The sequence below is a fragment of the Danio rerio genome, chromosome 2 (assembly GCF_049306965.1).
Source record: "Danio rerio strain Tuebingen ecotype United States chromosome 2, GRCz12tu, whole genome shotgun sequence".
NCBI classification, from domain to species: domain Eukaryota; kingdom Metazoa; phylum Chordata; class Actinopteri; order Cypriniformes; family Danionidae; genus Danio; species Danio rerio.
The window spans coordinates 42,021,839-42,041,430 of record NC_133177.1 but is presented as its reverse complement, the minus strand read 5'-3'; the positions used below and the strand labels follow the sequence as shown (position 1 = coordinate 42,041,430).

At 33.6% G+C, this 19,592-nt stretch overlaps 1 protein-coding gene across 2 annotated transcripts; it reads left to right on the top strand.

Annotated features, from left to right (window-relative positions):
* Positions 1-1,151: 1,151 nt before the first annotated feature.
* Positions 1,152-18,920, top strand: copb2 (COPI coat complex subunit beta 2). 2 transcript variants are annotated; one of them, NM_001001940.1, is given in 22 exon segments: positions 1,203-1,283; positions 2,204-2,341; positions 2,463-2,549; positions 2,670-2,796; positions 4,714-4,862; positions 4,953-5,099; positions 5,182-5,281; positions 7,440-7,582; positions 10,315-10,514; positions 10,619-10,729; positions 10,827-10,915; positions 11,009-11,115; positions 11,207-11,350; positions 12,870-13,000; positions 13,387-13,594; positions 13,684-13,794; positions 14,111-14,325; positions 14,474-14,566; positions 15,680-15,863; positions 17,931-18,005; positions 18,089-18,235; positions 18,546-18,920. In NM_001001940.1, coding segments are annotated over 22 exon segments (2,805 nt in total). In that variant the 5' UTR covers positions 1,203-1,280; the 3' UTR covers positions 18,642-18,920.
* The last annotated feature ends 672 nt before the right edge of the window (positions 18,921-19,592 follow it).

Below are 19,592 nucleotides of genomic sequence, written 5' to 3'. Positions count from 1 at the left end.
ATAGATTTTTATTTTGTAATGCTTTTTGAAATGTAAATTGTGTAAAGGTAGCTGATAGAATAGATCAGGTATTCACAATTTTTTTTTTTTTTTCTTATGAGAGGCTAAAATCCAAGCTTGATTATGAGCTGTAATATAGCAAACTGTATTGCATTAAAGTTGCCATGGGTAATTTACTAATTCATTTCAAACTGTAAATAAAAACAAAAAATACTTTAACCGCATTTACAAATGCGTTCTAATGAACTTATTACAATAAAACCAATAAAAAATCAATGTATAATACAATGAAGTTCAATGCTGAATACACTAGTCATGCTGAACCTGCCTTTGCCTTGATTTGCACGCTGATGTCTTCTGCTGTGTCCCCTATTCATTAAGTGACTATGTACATTTTATTTTAAATCTGATTTATTTACATTTAATTGAAACATTTAATTTCAGTTAGCTTTTTTGTACCTCAACAATAAAAAAACAAACAAAAGGTCACATTAAAATATAAATGAGAATTTCTGTTAAAGGCATTCCCCAATCCGTCCTAATAATTTTCCCTCTGGCAGGCTAAATCAAAAGATACAAAGGGCCAGCTTTGGCCTGCAGGCTCTATTTTCGGCATCTCCGGCATACATAAAACATTAAAACATGGGTGAAGAAAACAGAATAAAAATAAATAACAATGTTTCAAATTCTGGAAGATTCCAGCAAGTCAGGCAGGCAGGACAGTATATCATCATTAAAAATTTAAATAATTCCATAAACATTAATTTAAGATTAGAACTATAGGCCTAGCATAAAAATTTAGTGTACATAACTGAGAAAAAAAGTACTTGGTGGAGAAATGGTTATTTAAATAAAATACAACAACCACAAAGTGTCACAAAGAAATGACAGTGTATTGTTTATCACTGTGAATTATAAAGTGGCTTGTACTTAATTAGCATGCTTCGGTGAAAACTGTTGCCTTTAGAGGAAAATAATTATTTTGTTTAGAATTTGGGAAATAAGAATCACAGAAAAAAAACTTCATCAAAGAGAGGAGAGGGTTAAGCTCAAGCGCATATCGTCACCGGCCGGGTTTAATCGAAATCATCCGAAACATGCCGAAGCCATCAGAGTGTCACGTCAACGCTGCCGACGTCAAGCGCAACTGCATTGAGGAAGTTCCACGTCACATTTGTCTGCTGTGCACAAAACTGCAGCCGTAAAAACACATCAGACTCTCACTGTGGATGATATAAAAACATTGCAGCTGAAGGAGACCAAACCCAACAAACGCAAAAATGGTGAGTCTAACTTTAGTATTAATTTTACGGAGAGCATTAGCGCAGTTTCGTTGATGTTAAAGGAAAATACGCTTTCAATCACGTTAGCTTGCGCTGTTAGCCTCCGAGGCCCTCAGAATGGCCACATAGACATCTCTCATTCAGTCAGTGAGAATGATTCGATTATTTTCAGCCTTATTTTAAAGTATTATTAACACATAAGGCTTTAATAATACATGTATTTGACATTCATTGTCCGCTTAAATGTTGTTATGACGTAATATCTGATATTCTGGCTAACAGCTGATGATATGAATGTAACTCTAACACTAAGAGAAGTAACTTACACGTTAATAGTTATACAACAACACATTTATGTTGGATCTATATACTTTTCAATAGCGCCGTTATTGTGTTTTTATTAATATACTCATTATTATATTCTATCATTATTTATTTAGTATGTTGCTGTGAATGTTAGCTTCTGAATCCTTTTATGTAGCTTACAAAAAACAAGTGGTTTTGTTGTCATTGGGAAAATAATATTGAGATTGAATTTCAAAATGTCGCTTCTTTCTTTTCTTAAATCTGTTTTTTTAATGATGGTTTACATAGAGTGTTTGTGTGGACTGCTTTACCATTATGGACTGCTTCACATTATAGATACAATTCAGTTCACTTATATCAGTTAGTATTCTGTATTGCTTTTTATTCTTTATTATATTCTTCTATTTTATTTTCTATTTTTATTTAACACATTTTTTTTTACTTTAAACTCTTTAAACTTTTACTTTTTAGTTCAGACGTAATTTTTTGTACCCCCCCCCCCCCCCCTAAATTTATAACTAAATTTATTTTACTTTCAGAGTACTGATGTATAATTTCTGCTTTTGACTAAATAGCTGATGTAATAATTATTAATAATGTTTGTTCCCTTTTAGCCTCTGAGGCTGGACATCAAGCGCAAACTCACGGCTCGATCTGACCGTGTCAAAAGCGTAGACCTTCATCCGTCCGAACCATGGATGCTGGCCAGTTTGTACAATGGCAGTGTCTGTGTGTGGAACCATGAAACACAAGTGAATATCTTTTTTTTTTTTTATTTTTTTTTTTTTATAGTTCATCTGATCTTAACGTATAGCATTACAGCATGGCCTATTGCATTTTTGTTTAATAATCGCTTGCATTGCTCTTTCTCAGACTCTGGTTAAGACTTTTGAGGTTTGTGACCTTCCGGTGAGAGCTTCCAAGTTTGTTGCCAGGAAAAATTGGGTCATAACTGGCGCTGTAAGTATATATATTATTATTAAGATGTAGTAGTGCATGCAAAATAATAGGGTTGTTATATTATTGTCATTTTTATTATTATTATTGCATCTCTGAATACTTTTCCCCCTTTTTTTCTAGGATGACATGCAAATCCGAGTTTTCAACTACAACACTCTAGAGCGAGTACACATGTTTGAGGCCCATTCAGATTATATTCGCTGCATCGCTGTGCATCCCACCCAGCCCTACATCCTCACAAGCAGTGGTATGTACAGATATTCATTAAGCATTTATTTTGCATATAATAAAATACACTGTGTACTTTTATATTTTATGCTGCTATTCAAAAATCTGATGTCAGAAATCTGATGTTAGTATATTAAGTTTATCCAAAGTGACTGTAATTCACATTTATTACATTTACATTATTAACTTAAAGCTTTTTAGTACATTTTCTTTGACCTAAGCCTTATTATGGCATGGATAAGTCTAATAATTTACTTGTGTTTGAATGACAAGCCCTGGTGTCCTCTGTCACATTTTATAGTTTATGATTTATATGGCGTATTATATTGTGTGTATATCTGAAAGATTTAATATAAATGTATATATTAACCTTAATAAGGACCTTTTAAAAAAAAATTAAGTGATTCAGGTTCAAAACAACAAATTTTCATCATTGATGTTTATAAGAAATTTATTTTAAGCGTCAAATCAGCATATAGAAATAATTTTGATCATAACATGAACAGATACTTATGAAATGGCTGCTTCTGAAAATTGAGCTTTGCGTCACATAAAAAAAAAAGTCATTTATTTATTTATGCACAGTAGAACAAAATCAGCTAAATTTACAGTAAAAAAAGCAGCTGTGGTTGATAGGCCAGAACTTACTAATGTTTAGAAGACGCTCTGTGTCATGCACACAATTACTAAACAGCATAATCTATGAATGCAATAAACATTATTTTTCTAACATAAAAGTTCAATGTGCATAACTAAGGAGAAAAAAGGCACAAAAAAACTATATCAATGTCAACAAAAAGGCATAAAAAGTGAAATGTCATGCAGGGAATTCTGGGAAAGTCAATTTACAGTTATTAACCGTATATATTAAGGAAACTTACAGTTAACCAGGTTATGGAATTTTACTGTAGAATTTTTACAGTTTTTTTTATCATTTCGATTACAGTTGATTTAAATTGTAATGATGTTTTATAGTGTTGCTATTTTCCATCAAACAATTGCAGTATTGATGAGCAAATCTAATAGCAGGGTGTCCATGGTGACTTAAAACACCTTAAATTCCATAAACAAACAAAACAAAAATCTCAAATTAGCATAAGAATTGTGTTGTAGGCTTTTTAATTTAAGCATTCAATTACCAACATTCCATTTTAATCCACAGTTTTATTTATTAAATATTTACCAAAATGTTTTAATTATCTTCCTAACAATAATATTTGTTTAAAGGTTTATGATTTATAGCTACAATGAGAAGGACAGACAATTTTATTGTGCGTAGATTTAGTTTAGTGTTGTTTTTAAATCTTCTCAGTTTTTATAAATTGTTTTAAAGAATGTGTGTATTAATATTTATGATAAATAACTCCATTTTAATTTTTGGAGACGGAGCAAGTAAAAATCTTTTCAACTGGCCCAACCGGGTCATTAGTAGGGCCAGAAGGAATCTGCGGACATTTTTTGCTATTTTTCAGTTGCATTCTGCTATTTCTGCAGAATTTTGTAAAAAAAAAAAAAAATCTGTACATTTATGGGGGAATGATTTGGAGAGTATCGTAAATAAAAACTTAATATATAAAATAAAAAATACTACCCTTTTAACTTATTTGATGTTTACAATGCAAATCCAATTAGATCAACTTATTTGGTAAACAAAGCAAGTCTCTTGATATATATACTAAAAGACTGTTTATAAAAATATTGTTTTACAAACTGTATTGTAAATAAATCATACGAACATTTTTATATTAGTCAATAATATTACTGTAATTAATTTAAAAACTGAATAAATATACATTTACACATTACATATAAGTAAATAAATAGACTCGATGAGCTGAAAATCTGCCTTCAGCTGAATTGAATTTCATCCATTATGGTCTTTAAAAGGTCTTGAATTTGACTTTTTAACACTCATTGGGTGTATATGTTTGTGTAGATGACATGTTGATAAAGCTGTGGGACTGGGAGAAGAAATGGTCGTGCAGTCAGGTGTTTGAGGGCCACACACACTACGTGATGCAAATCGTCATCAACCCCAAAGACAACAACCAGTTTGCTAGTGCGTCGCTGGACAGAACAATAAAGGTAAAATTGAACTTTCATGAATGAAGGATATTCAAATAAGACTTATGACATTTTCTTCCATCTGACATTATCTTCTTTGTCATGTTTCAGGTTTGGCAACTGGGTTCATCTTCTCCCAACTTCACTCTGGAAGGTCATGATAAGGGGGTGAACTGCATTGATTATTACAGTGGAGGAGATAAACCTTACCTCATCTCCGGAGCCGATGACAGACTGGTCAAAATTTGGGACTATCAGGTATAAATGATATTGATATGCTCAATGCAGCAGGTCATTCTTGGCTATTTATTTACATCTCTTTGGATCTCTTTCTTTTTAGAATAAGACATGTGTGCAGACGCTCGAGGGACATGCTCAGAATGTGTCCTGTGTAAACTTTCACCCAGAGCTGCCCATCATCATCACTGGATCTGAGGACGGTCAGTTATGAAACACATTTATGATTATTTAGACATTTTATTGAAAAAAAAATGTGATCTAGAGAGTCCCTTGCCACAATGATGTGGGCTATACAAGACGCTGGATCCCTGTCCTTAAACGGCTATATATAAACAAAAAATATCTATAAATATAAAACAAATATTTATATAATTGTAACTATTATTACAATGTGGGCTAAATGAACAAAACACCATGATAGTTTTGGTTTACTTTGTCGCTCCAAAGTGCCTGTTTTTACATCAATAACTTTCTTTGACCCTTGAAAATATCTTTTTAGGGATTTATTTTTACATGCACAAACAACAGCAGCCTAAACAACAGAACTATAGCTATGTTTCCATCCAAAATGCGAATAAACTTTATGCGCAAAACTCGATTATCGCATAAAAGTTGTGCGAATGAAGCATCGTTTCCATCCAACGAGTCAAAGCGAAAAAAATCGTCACTTCCTGATTAACTGGCACCAAATATGAACAGTAAAAACTGCATTTGCTGCAGTAGGAGAAGCTGCATGAATCTTTTTTAAATCAATGCGCCTCAGAAGACAATCCTGACAAGCAGTGAGCGCGCAGTGGCGTTTGAAGGTGTCAGACGCGGAGCACAGTCGCTCTTGATTCTGGAGGTCATTAATAACATAATAACATTAATACTGAAATTGGAAGGTGTTTTATAATGACCAAAATAACATTTCAGATGTTTTATAATGTGCTCAGCCTGATGTTTTATCTGTTCACACACATTTTAAGCATCACGTGATCTCTTTCAACAAAGTCACATGACCTTTTTTAATGCGCATGCTGGAGTTTGTGTGGTAAAAGTGTTTCCATCGCAGTTTATGCGCATCTTCTCCTATCGAATAAAAAGTTTATCCTACCCAGTTAGGCGCATAAGTTTTTTACGTGTTTTTTTTTTTAATTTATGCGCATCATGGCGTTTCCATCAACTGTTTTTTTTATGCAAATTTGCAAAATGCGCATAAAATAGGTGGATGGAAACATAGCTATTGTTGTCTAATTATACCTGCAGTGCTTCTGTAAGGGGAATACATTTATTTATATAAAGTCAACAAACACGAATATGTTTCACTTAACATCAAAAATAAGTAAATAACCTTGTCATGTAGCCTATCATTTTTCTATTCACTCTATAAGTCTAAGATGATGGCATTAAGGAAGAGCCTACATATACTTTACATAGACCTATAAAATGTCATGGGATCTTAGTTTTCACTCTGGTAAATCATTATCGCGAATTCGAAAATGAAAGAAACAACATTGAAAGGGGTTCTGTGTTCATTCTGCTTCACAGTGTTAAAAAAGAACATTGTTTTGGCCTGTATTAAGCAAATAAAACAAAAAAAAACATTACATCATTTGTTCCGGGAAATGCATAAGCAGTGTCTTAACGTCCATATGAAAGCATCTGGCTGTCAGTTTTTGACATAAGTGAACTTTGCTTTGCGGTGCACCCACAGTGCCACCTTGATGCTCATGACAGGAATAGCTTGTGGTTAATTTTTTTTTTTTTTTTTTTTTAAATGAGGTGTAAATTGTCGTCATGCATAAATGAATGATATTATTGTACTTTTACACATAATAATCTATGATCACATTACACAATACTGAAACCGCATGTCAAAATAACACATGGTAAATATTTTTTCAAAAAAATTCACAAATCATGTTTTTAGGGGAGCCCATGCTTTAATTAGGTCCCCCATAGTTTGCACCCTGCATAGCTGTCTTTTTAAAAAACTAACATTATGCTTGAGGTTTTAATGTATATAAGCTTATCTGTGACTAAAGCTTTTTTGAGTGTATCGTATCTTTCTCATCATATTCCCTGCAGTACAGTAATTTTCAAATATTTGTTAGTTCTAATAAGTTCCAATAACTTCACTATTGAAAGTTACTCATGAATCTCACAAAGCATTATTTGGTATAGGAAAAAGGTGGATAAAATTGCTTCTCCTATTCCAGGTGTAAATGGATTGTAATTTTAAAAAGAAAAATGAAAAAAATATGGCAAAATAATATTTTAAAAGCCAATGGTTTCTGCACATTAAACTGAGACATTATAAACCGAAAAAAAAGCAACACTTCAATCTTTAAAGCTTCCTGTAACTTTGTTATTCAGGCACAGTCCGGATCTGGCACTCCAGCACTTACCGTCTAGAAAGCACCTTGAACTATGGAATGGAGCGGGTTTGGTGTGTGTCTGGCTTGCGGGGCTCCAACAGCGTCGCATTGGGCTATGATGAAGGCAGCATCATTATCAAGGTACTAAAAATAATACAAAGTCACACCATGCTGTTGCCTGTCAGTGGTGTGTCATGCCAGCTAAAGCTCTGGGTTGCTAATTGCAAAGTTTAGTACCTTTAGAAGAGAGCTATCAGATTGATCCAGGGCCAATGCTGACAGCAGTCAGTTGCAGAGGATACATAAAGTTACAAAAGATCCTTATTTTAGAATAAAACGTTCTTTTGAATTTTGTTCATGAAAGAATCCAAAGAGTCAGTTTTCACAATATTACTAAGTAGGACAAAAAATAAAAAAACAGAATGGTAATTCTGAAAGGTTTCTGCTGAGTCTTAAAGTTTTAAAATGCCTTAAATCCCAAAATTTTTAGGCCTTAAAGAGTCTTAAATTTACTGAAATATTGTGTTGTAGGTCTTAAATCTTTTTTTAAATGGGTCTTAATTTTTCTTTGTTCATGTATAGCTACCTCGTCTGGCCAATCTCAATAAAACTTTAAACTTTTTATTTAAAAAGGTAAATTTTAACTCTATTTATTATAATGGCGTTATTATTTTCCTTACAATAACACCTGTTTAAAAGTGCTCCATGTATTTACTGCTGACCTGGACAGATTGTCGTGCATAGATTTATTTTATTATAGTTTTTAAAACTTAAAACTTTTTAAAAATTATTTTAAAGAAAGTTTATGTTGGAAAAAAGTGTATGGATACAAGTAGAGCTTTGTTTTTTTTATACAATATTTAAAATATTTTGCTAGGAAATATCTAAAATATTTTAAAAAATTTATTATTAATTTGTCATTGTATTATTAAATATATTAAATTGTAATATATATTTTTGAAAGGTCAAAAAAAATCTCTACCATCTGGGCCGTTTGAAAAATTCCTTTCCCTTTAGCCCTTTGAGTCTAAAATTTCATTCATAATGGTCCTAAAACGTTGTAAAGTCTTAAATTTAACTTGGTGAAACCTGCAGAAACCCTGGTAACTGATTGAATGGCTGCTGTAAAATAAGGTTGCCATCTTAGGAATAATTTAAATAAAATGTTAAATTATATAAAATTGACTTTTGTATATTAGATCGCAATCTATTTTTATTCATTTTTTTCATAATAATGACTTTTACCATGATTAACAGAAGATGCCCACCTTATTTCTCAACCTTAGATGTAACACAAAACTCTAATCTACATAACTGATGAGAAAAAAGCAACAAACAAGCTAAAGCAATGTCAACAAGGCATTAAAGTAAAGTGGCATGCAGGGAATTTTGAGAGTCAGTTTACAGTTATTAACCTTATATATTAAGGTAATTTACTGTTAACCAGATTGTGGATTTGTGCTGTAGAATTAATTTTTTAATTTAGATTTATTTATTTTTTATTTTTTTTAAATGGCAGTTGATTTAAATTGTAATGATGTTTTATAATGTTGCTATTTTTCATCAAACAGTTGCAGCCTTGATGAGCAAATATTATAACACGATGTCCACTAGGACTTCTAAAGTTTTAAATTCAGAGAAGAATTGTGTTAAATTGTTTTAAACAGGTCTTTACTTTCCTATGTCGCTACCCATTCAGGCCAAAACCCATTCAGCCACTAACAGTCCAACCAATGTGTGGATAACATTTATAAAAAAATAACTGAACAAAATCTTTTTTTTTTTTTTTTTGGATGGAGCAAGTAAAAATAATTTTTATATGAAACTTTATTTAATTTAATGTTAAATTATATAAAAATTGACTCCTGTATATTAGATTGTGTTTTATTGTCTTTTTTTAATGATAATATCTATCCTTTTACCATGATTTACAGAAGATGCTCACTAAAATGCCAGAAACCATAACGAAGGTTTATATACCAAAACACTTGTCTGGCATATGAAGAACTGCAATCATTTGGTGACAAATTAGAATCACAGTGCAGCTAATAGTAATTAATCCTCACTTTACATCTTTATATTTTGCCACTATCATTAAGTTTACCAATTTTATATATGCTTTTTTAAAATAAATAAACATGTGGTGTTTAATTTTTAACATGGCACGTGTCTAAATATAAGCTACCCTGAAAGATGGCCACACATTTTTTTTATGTAATTTATTCAAAACAAAGCTGACACTTTAATTTAATGTTTTTCATATACAATTGAAGTCAGAATTATTATCCCCCCTTTGAATTTTTTTCTGTTTTTTAAATATTTTTCAAATGATGTTTAACAGAGCAAGGAAATTTTCACAGTATGTCTAATAATATTTTTTTCTTCTGGAGAAAGTATTATTTGTTTTATTTTGGCTAGAATTAAAGCAATTTTTAAATTTTTAAAAAACATTTTAAGGTCAACATTATTAGCCCATTAAAGCTATATATTTTTTTCGATAGTCTACTGAACAAACCATCGTTATACAATAACTTGCCTAATTACCCTAACCTGCCAAGGTAACCTAATTAACCTAGTTAAGCGTTTAAATGTCAAAAGTTATTAAAACTATTAAGTTTAGAAATGTGTTGAAAATCTTCTCTCGGTTAAACAGAAATTGTGGAAAAAAAAAAAATTTGGACTTCAACCGTATATAAACAGTGTCCGTGGTGTCATAAAGTGTGGAAAGTTGTTAAATTAATTTAAAGAAATTTAATTTTAATTTATAGCAGACACATTACATTTACATGACATTTCAGTAAACTTTATCTGATAATAAAGTTTAATCTAAAATGACGTGTAGTTAAGTTATCTGGTTTACATTTGTATTTCAGCTCGGCCGTGAGGAGCCAGCCATGTCAATGGACACCAACGGAAAGATCATTTGGGCCAAGCACTCTGAGATTCAGCAGGCAAACCTCAAAGCCATGGGGGATGCAGAAATCAAGGATGGTGAGAGGCTGCCACTGGCAGTCAAGGACATGGGCAGCTGTGAGATCTACCCTCAAACCATCCAGCACAATCCTAACGGCAGGTAAGGCTATTAAGCTGATTTGCATCCAGGCTGATCCTTGCTCCAGTGTTAATGGGCTGATTAACCTCTCAGCATCCCACCATTCATTTAATCCTGTTGTTTAGGTTTGTGGTGGTGTGTGGAGATGGAGAGTACATCATCTACACCGCCATGGCTCTGAGAAACAAGAGCTTTGGTTCTGCACAGGAGTTTGTTTGGGCCCATGATTCATCCGAGTAAGCATATAGTGCATATAGTTAAGACATCTGTTTAGAGGTATAAACTCATTAATGACTGTGCGAAACAATTAATACCGACTTGTTTTAAATGAAGGTATGCAATCCGGGAAAGCAGCAGTGTGGTGAAGATCTTCAAAAATTTTAAGGAGAAAAAATCTTTTAAGCCAGATTTTGGAGCAGAAGGTAAATGGATGACAAATACTGCATGATCAGTTCCGTTCATTGAATGCAGTACAAACATGGTGGTCTTTAATTTAAATGAATGGGTGTTTGCAGGCATTTATGGAGGCTTCCTACTGGGTGTTCGATCTGTGAATGGTTTGGCTTTCTATGACTGGGAAAACACGGAGCTGATTCGACGAATTGAGATCCAGCCTAAACATGTGAGTCACCTGCTAAAGGTCTCCACTATTTGTTTGTTTTATTTTGTGGATGATTGTGTAAATCATGAACCAATTGCTTGTGTGTTTGCAGATTTTCTGGTCAGACTCCGGTGAGCTGGTGTGCATTGCCACAGAAGAGTCCTTCTTTATCCTGCGCTACCTGTCAGAGAAGGTGGCCGCATCACAGGAGAACAATGAGGGGGTTACTGAAGACGGTATTGAAGATGCTTTTGAGGTTAGCAAAACGCATCAAATTTCGTTTCAGAGAATGAGCAAGTTGTTGCATCTTAATTAGACCATGCATGTAGATTTTTTTTTTTATCATCTGAAATAAAATGCCTGAAAGAAAATCATTCACAATATAACTTGGGATGCTCCGATTGATTCGCTGGAGATTGATATCTGCCAATATTCACATTTCATGACTCGATCTGTACTCGCTGATCTGGCCGAACTCATGTAGCAATCGAAAGTGTTTGTTTAGTACAGTAAGACGCACCTGCGCAGGAAAATTATGCAATTTATACAGTCTGTTGAAGAGATTGACGAGTCTCGCGCATATTGATAGCAGTAATCTTGATTTATAGCTGAAATCACGGCGATGAGAGCGAATGAGTAAGAGAACAGATCGCAAGAGGAACAGTGATGTTGCTAACCATTACATTTGTTAAGTAAGTGAATAGAGCAGTAAAGTGCAAACCCCCTTCTCTCTTATCCGATCCAGCTGGTGTGAGGAGCTGTGGTCATCGTGGTGCTATTAATAGTTAATAAGCTAATTATTTGAATTGCCTTGAATGTGTTCAGGCCATTTTACATGCAAGAACTGAAAGTACTGTGTTTTTGATGCTATTGTGTTAGTGTTAATAAGTTCATTAAACCTGGCTGGAAGTATTAGGAAATAAAAAACAAAGCTTCAAAACTTCAATACTTAATATAGAGAATATAAATTCTTGAAATATACTTATTGCAGTACACTATAGTTTATAGGCCTATTTCCTTTTAGTAATGGATTTAAATGTGTGCCTTAACTTCTTATGCATCAAATATGCACTCAACTTTTTCTTTGAGACATGTTAAAGTAGCCCTCCATCATTTGCAATGTTTCCAAATTGCATTGTTAGACATCTTTCTTACAATTTTTAAATTTGTTTTATTTTCTGTAAAGCTGCTTCTGACAATGGCATCTCCACACTAAATGGTTTTAAGAGATGCATTTATTTATATATTCATTATGTATATATTTTAGGCATTACATGCAACATCCTTTATTCATTCTCTTAGGTAAGATGAGATCTCCACTTAAGCATCATCCTTAGAGGGAAAATGTGCTTTCATGCAATGGCATAGTTATATAAAGCTTGAAGCATCAGAATCAGAACTTGTTATCGGCTGATCACCATGACCAGGAATCTACTCGACATCCCTAAATATAACCTAAATTTTTATCAAGACCGTAGGGTACAAAGCATGTATTATTTACATGCATGTTAATGATCTGCATATACACCATTGACCCATTCATTACACCTTAATCCAACCTTAGACTTACCTATACCACCAAGACTGTCCTTAAACATATCTGTGTCCCAGCTTAAGAGCACCATAAGTGTTGTGCAATACAAAATGAATATTATAATTACATTTTTTATATATTTTTTTGGATGCCAGTACCTAATATTTAACGTCTCATAATATAATGAGAAGCCAACATTTTGAAATCGGACGTCTGAGCTCTTGTTGTTGTTTATGTGCAGGTTCTGGGAGAGATTCAGGAGGTGGTGAAGACTGGTCTGTGGGTGGGAGATTGTTTCATCTACACCAGCTCAGTCAACCGCCTCAACTACTTTGTTGGAGGAGAGATTGTCACCATTGCTCACTTGGACAGGTACTGTCAGAAAAAAAAAAACATTAGTTTTTCAACACTAGTTCTTGTCAGGGCTACATTTGAGTTTTTACAATTTAAAGAGCCTCTTTTGTATTTTCTTCTTTTAATGTATTTAATTGCTGTGATGGCAAAGCAGAATTTGAAAGCATTTATTAAGTTGTGGCCCTTAATATTTCTGTCGCGTTCAATTTATTTATTTAATTTTTGTATTTGTTATGGAAGAAAAGCTCAAAAGTTCAGCATTTATTTGAGATGAAACACATTTGGGAAATTAAAAACGCCTTCTCAGACTTACAGAAGTGTTCATGTTTCCAAATAATTAAAAAATAAACCTAGAATAAAGGTTTCTTTGTTTTAAATTCAGTCTAACAGTAACTTCTTCTTAGAACGATGTACCTTCTGGGATACATTCCTAAAGATGACCGTCTTTACCTGGGTGATAAGGAGCTGAACATTGTTAGTTATTCTCTCCTGGTGTCTGTCCTGGAGTACCAAACTGCCGTCATGCGCAGAGACTTTGGCATGGCAGATAAAGTGCTGCCCACCATCCCTAAAGAACAGAGAACCAGAGTTGCCCACTTCTTAGAGAAACAGGTAAAACTTGACAATTTTGCACTAGCAGAGTTAGACTAAGTTATTTTAGAGTTAGTGCCTTTATATGATATTTTTCTGTGTGCGTACAGGGTTTCAAGCAGCAGGCTCTGGCTGTGTCCACTGATCCAGAGCACCGCTTTGAGCTGGCGCTTCAGTTAGGAGAGCTGAAAATCGCATACCAGCTTGCAGTAGAAGCTGAGGTTTGTTAATATACTCTAATGAAACGGCTCCCCTAGTGGCGGTTGAGCTCAGTTGCGCACCATTTTATTTGTAACACATACTAGTATCAAACATCTAAATTCTGTCATTTATTTACCTTCAAGTGGTTTTGTCTTAAACACAAAAGAAGATATGTTGAAGAATGCTGGAAATCGGTAGACGTTGACTTGTGTTTGTTTTTTTTTCTCTCACTATGATGGTCAATGGTTTTCAGAATTCTTCAAAATAGAAAAAAATTAACAACAGCTGACTTTTATTATAATGTTGACTGCTAATGTTGCTGTTTTTCTTGTGCAGTCGGAGCAGAAGTGGAAGCAGTTGGCAGAGCTGGCCATCAGTAAGTGCCAGTTTGGACTGGCACAGGAGTGTCTTCATCATGCCCAGGACTATGGAGGTCTTCTGCTTCTGGCCACTGCATCTGGCAACGCCTCTATGGTTGCCAAGCTTGCGGAGGGAGCAGAGCGGGACGGCAAAAACAATGTCGCCTTTATGACATACTTCCTGCAGGGAAAGTAAGTGTGATTGTAGAAAAGAAATACACACACTGATATTTAAACAGATGTATGCAGTATAGATGTGTTAACATTGTGCATTTTAATTTCAGAGAAATCATGTTGAAGGTATTTTAGCATTATTTTGAGTTTTGTTTGTTTTTGCCAGATTGGACAACTGTTTGGAACTTCTGATCAAGACCAATCGTCTGCCAGAAGCAGCCTTTCTTGCCCGCACATATCTACCCAGTCAAGTTTCCAGGTCTGTATTCATATTCAATTTTTCTTTCTCTCCTTCTTTATTTCATTCATTCATTTCGGGTTTGGTCGATTGATGATGCCATAGATATCAAGATGCTGAGCCAGCATCGTGATCCTCCTCTGTGTCCAGTAGCAACCCACTTGCAAAAAATACACATTTAAGCCCCATTTACAGTAATGCGTCCTAGTTTTAAAATGGCATTTTGAATTAAAAACGTTCCACGTCCACACTGACGTTTCATCTAGCATTTCTGAAAACCCCAAATACCATTGTAAACGCACATCACTTGACCACATACAGGCATACGTGCACATCTGAGCTCCAGGCAGTCAGTGGGTGCATTGAGCACAAAACCCCAGAAAGCAGTGCATATCAAACTGTTTATCAAGGATGTACTACTGGATCACCTCTCACTGTATTTGTTAAACGTGCTATTTAATTTAACTTGTCTCTATCTAATCGTCACAGTGTCAGTACACTGCTTCAATCTTTCACTTTCATGCTTGTACTTGGTAATTTTAGCGAAAACTTCAGATACTGTTGTTGGGAACTTTTTTTTTTTACCAATCAAGTTTGTTGACGCCATTATTACGATACTGATCACTCTGCCTATTCATGCCAGAGTCCTGTGGAAAAAGTGATTGACAGCTTCAAGTGCACTATATAAATACACATTACAGCACAACATTGAAATTAATCGATTATGAATCATTGAGATATATGTATGTATATATATATATATATATGTATATGTATATATATATATATATGTGTGTATATATATATATATATGTATATGTATATGTATATATATGTGTATATATATATATATATATATGTATATGTATATATATATATGTGTGTGTGTATATATATATATATATATATATATATATATATGTATATGTATATATATATATATATATATGTGTATATATATATATATATATATATGTATATGTATATATATATATATATGTGTATATATATATATATATATATATATATATATATATATATATATATATATATATATATATATATATATATATGTATGTATGTATGTAATTCTTATTTATTTTTTTAACACAAATATGCACTGTTTGCTTTCAGAGTGGTGAAGCTTTGGAGAGAGAGTTTGTCTAAAGTGAATCAGAAAGCAGCAGAGTCTCTGGCAGACCCCACAGAGTATGAGAACCTGTTCCCAGGCCTGAGAGAGGCTTTTGTGGCAGAGCAGTACCTGAAAGAGACCAGCCTCGGCCAAACCAGACCTGCCTCTGACTACCCACTCATCACGGTGAGAAACCAGCTCAACCAACCCATCCTTCCATCCTTCCATCCATCCATGCCCATATTTTAGTGTTATAACAGTTGTTCGTAATATTTTAAAATGGCTTTTTAGATGTATAAGTAAATGGGTACAGTGGTCCCTTGCTATAATGCGGTTCACCTTTCTCTGCCTTTTTTTGCAATTTGAAACGCTTTATTTTACAGCACATTGTGTTCTGTGACTAAATTAGCGCTTTGCTATCCTGATTGGCTGTCGACCATTTTCATTCAATCTCCTTTATGCCCTGTCTTCTGTGCAATACAGAGTGCATTCAGCCTGCCAAATTTACAGAAATATTTGATCGCTAGCAGTGTGAAGTGCTGTACTGTATGTTTGCAAGTTTTCTCACCAACAAATCCCATAATGTTGACAAAACGTTCTGCACAGTCTAAGGCACTTGCGGTAGCAACTAAAAAGCAGAGGAAAATGCTTACCATGTCACAAAAAGAACATGCTAAAGGAAGGTAAAAATACGCAGCTATAGAGCACCATTACAGAATAAATAAATCTTCGTTATGTTACATTCGGTTTTACAGCCTTAAAACATCTATAATAATAAAAAAACTAAGTTGGCTACTTTGCAGATTTCACTTATCATGTAATGATGTATTCACGGTTGCGAAACCGCACGTGAGCTGACGCACTGTTTGTTTACTGCCAAGAACGCGCGTGTGCACGCATGACCTCTACTTTATTGAACACAACCTGCATGGGCTTTGAATAACAGGTAATAAAGTTGAAAAAAACGTTCAGTTTGTTGCACAGAGCGATCGTTTAAGGGCCATGCAGGAGGTTTGATTGAAAGTGGAACCTGTGCGCACATCATTTAAATCATCATATGGCATATTAGAGTTATGATTATAAAAAGCTTTTAATGTTTTTTCTTTCATAGCGAACACAGATTGTTGTGGATGAAAATAAATGTTTATTGTGTCAGTATAACAACCCTAACCTATATATAATGGAAATATAATGGTCTAATAATGTTGTCAATGGCAGATGACAAGCACGTCTTAAACAATAAATCAACTTTATAATTATAAATAGTTGTATTCTGATGTCATCATTGTACTGTGAATTAACAAACTGGACATATTGAAAGTCTGTTCAAGTCCACCAGAATACAAAATTGAGCATTTTAAGCAACAGTAGAATTACACATAGGCCTGATATTATTATTGTTGTTTTACCATATATTTCAGAATTAACAATAAAAATAGGCTAATCATATTAACCTTTATTTTACATTTACAGAATCATGATCTTGATTTTAAGCAACAAAAAAAATTTGTGATTCACATTTTAGCCAGAATCGTGCCGCCCTACTGGAGTGCTTATAATGTTAGCGAGAATTATACAGTATATACAAAAAATAAACTTTGTAAGTTTAGGAATAAATAAACACTAGTGTGATTGGCCTTTTCATTTTTTTAATTAAACAAAATTTTTTAATCAATTGTTTAATTAAATAAATAAATAATGAAGTCAGCAATTTTGATTGTAAGTTCCTGAAGTTCAACCGAACCACTGTGTGCTCACTAACGTTTGCATGTGTGTTTGATGGACTTCATCTTCAGAGAGGGACAGTGTTGTGATTATAGGTTAAAAATGCATAAACACTGAGTGTATATCTAATGATCTATTATAACAGACAGAGCATTAGTGACCACATAATAAAAACCGTTACTCAGACTCATGATGCAACAGCACTGCAAGATCCAATATAGGTGGCACAGCATAAACCTACTTTACTGGCTTGTTGATGAATGTAGAAGCCTTAAAATTGCATGAACAAAGGGCCAAGTTCTTACTGCTGTGGTCTGGAACTCTCTTTCCTAATGTTTCCATGAGAAGGAAGGAAATGCTGTGACTGTTTGAACTTACTGTTGCATTTCAATTGTTTACATATTTCTTGCTAAGATTAGTTATAATTAAAAAAGCATATATAATATAAAATCAATCTTGCCCAATTATAAGTCTTTTTTTAATTATTAAGATGACTGTAGTTCATTTCATTCTTTCATTGTTTTAAAGCCTAATGAAGAAAGGAACGTGCTGGAGGAGGCCAGTGGTTATGAACCCAAAGGAATTCTCCCTGCTCCCACACAGGTGCGTGTGTGCGTTCATGTGTGTTAATGTGTTGTCACTTATTGCATGAACTAATAAAATGAGTTGTGTGTTACTGTGAACAGCTGAAGCAGGAGGTCTCGGAGGATGAAGAGGTTTTGGCCTCAGTCTCATCAGTGTCTGCTGTGAGTTCTGCACAGTCCCAACCTGACCCGAAGCTCCAAGAGAAGACAGAAGAAAAAACTCCTGAAATTACAGCAGCAGAACAGAAGGTATTTGGAGATGACACAATCTGCATTTAATCAGTGTCATGCTGAGTTCTCTATCAGTGTGAATTATATATATAATCTACTTGCATGTATATTTACAAAGTCAATGCACATGCTCAAATCGAGGTCAGTTTTTCATTAGGTGGTACAAATGATGAAGAATGCCAAAAATGTAACTTAAGTGAAAAAGTTACGGTGAAAACGCATCCAGCAAGTAATCTAGAGCAAGTGATTTGATCTGGGTGTTCTTTTGCGTTCGGTGTGAACACAGCATCGGACTTCTGGTAACCTCGCTTATTGTTTTTATTTGAAGGTCATCGATGAACTTGAGGATGATTTGGATAACATGGAGCTTGATGACATCGACACTACAGATGTCAATCTGGATGACGACTTCCTAGACGACTAAACCATCTGCACTGAAGCATTGAGTTTATTTAAGTGACCAAATGTTTTGTTTTGTTTTTTCGTTGCTGTTAGAAATGCAGAGCTGAAGTCGGACTGGGTTCATTATAAACACGTTTTTTAGGCCGTACCACCAATGGAAAAAAAATGTCTGTGATCTCTTTTTTTTTTTTTTTGTACTTCTTTCTGGACCTTCAATTGACATTTTACCTGTACATCAAGACTTATTGACCATGACAATTCATGGTGCCATTATTCATAATAAAGATAACTACTATACTAATAGATTGAACTGTCATTATATTGTTTCTGTTTTTGTACTTCGTTAATGGGATAGTGTCGTGGAAACTGTCATTTACTCACTTTTTTCTGGTAATTTGAGTTTCTTCTGTTAAACACAAAAGATATTCTGTAAAATATTGGAAATCTATAACCATTGACCCCATAGTGTTTGTTATTCTTGCTATGAAAGTGAATGGTTACCGGTTACATTCTTCAAAATCTTTTGTTTTCAATGGAAAAAGGAAACTCAAAGGTTTGAGACCACTTGAGGGTGATTGAATAATGAGAAAATATAGGTTTTGGGGTGAACTATCCTTTGAAATTACAATAGTTTAACAACAAAAGAATGCATGTTAATGTGTGCACATTCATTTAAAAATCTGTTTGTTTTTTTTATAAAAAGACATTTATTTTTTTATAAAATAAGTTTTATTTTAATTTAATAAAATGGCATTGTGTTGAATAAACAGAAAATAATATGTTAAATATGACTGTGTAAATCTAACTAGCAAAAAAGTAGATTTTATTTATTTATATATATATATATATATATATATATATATATATATATATAAAAAGAGAAAGAGAGAGAGCAAGAGTAAAACTGCACTATGCTTAAATAACCTTTAAAAAAAAATTTTTGTTCTATACTTTTAAATAAATGTTCAGGTCA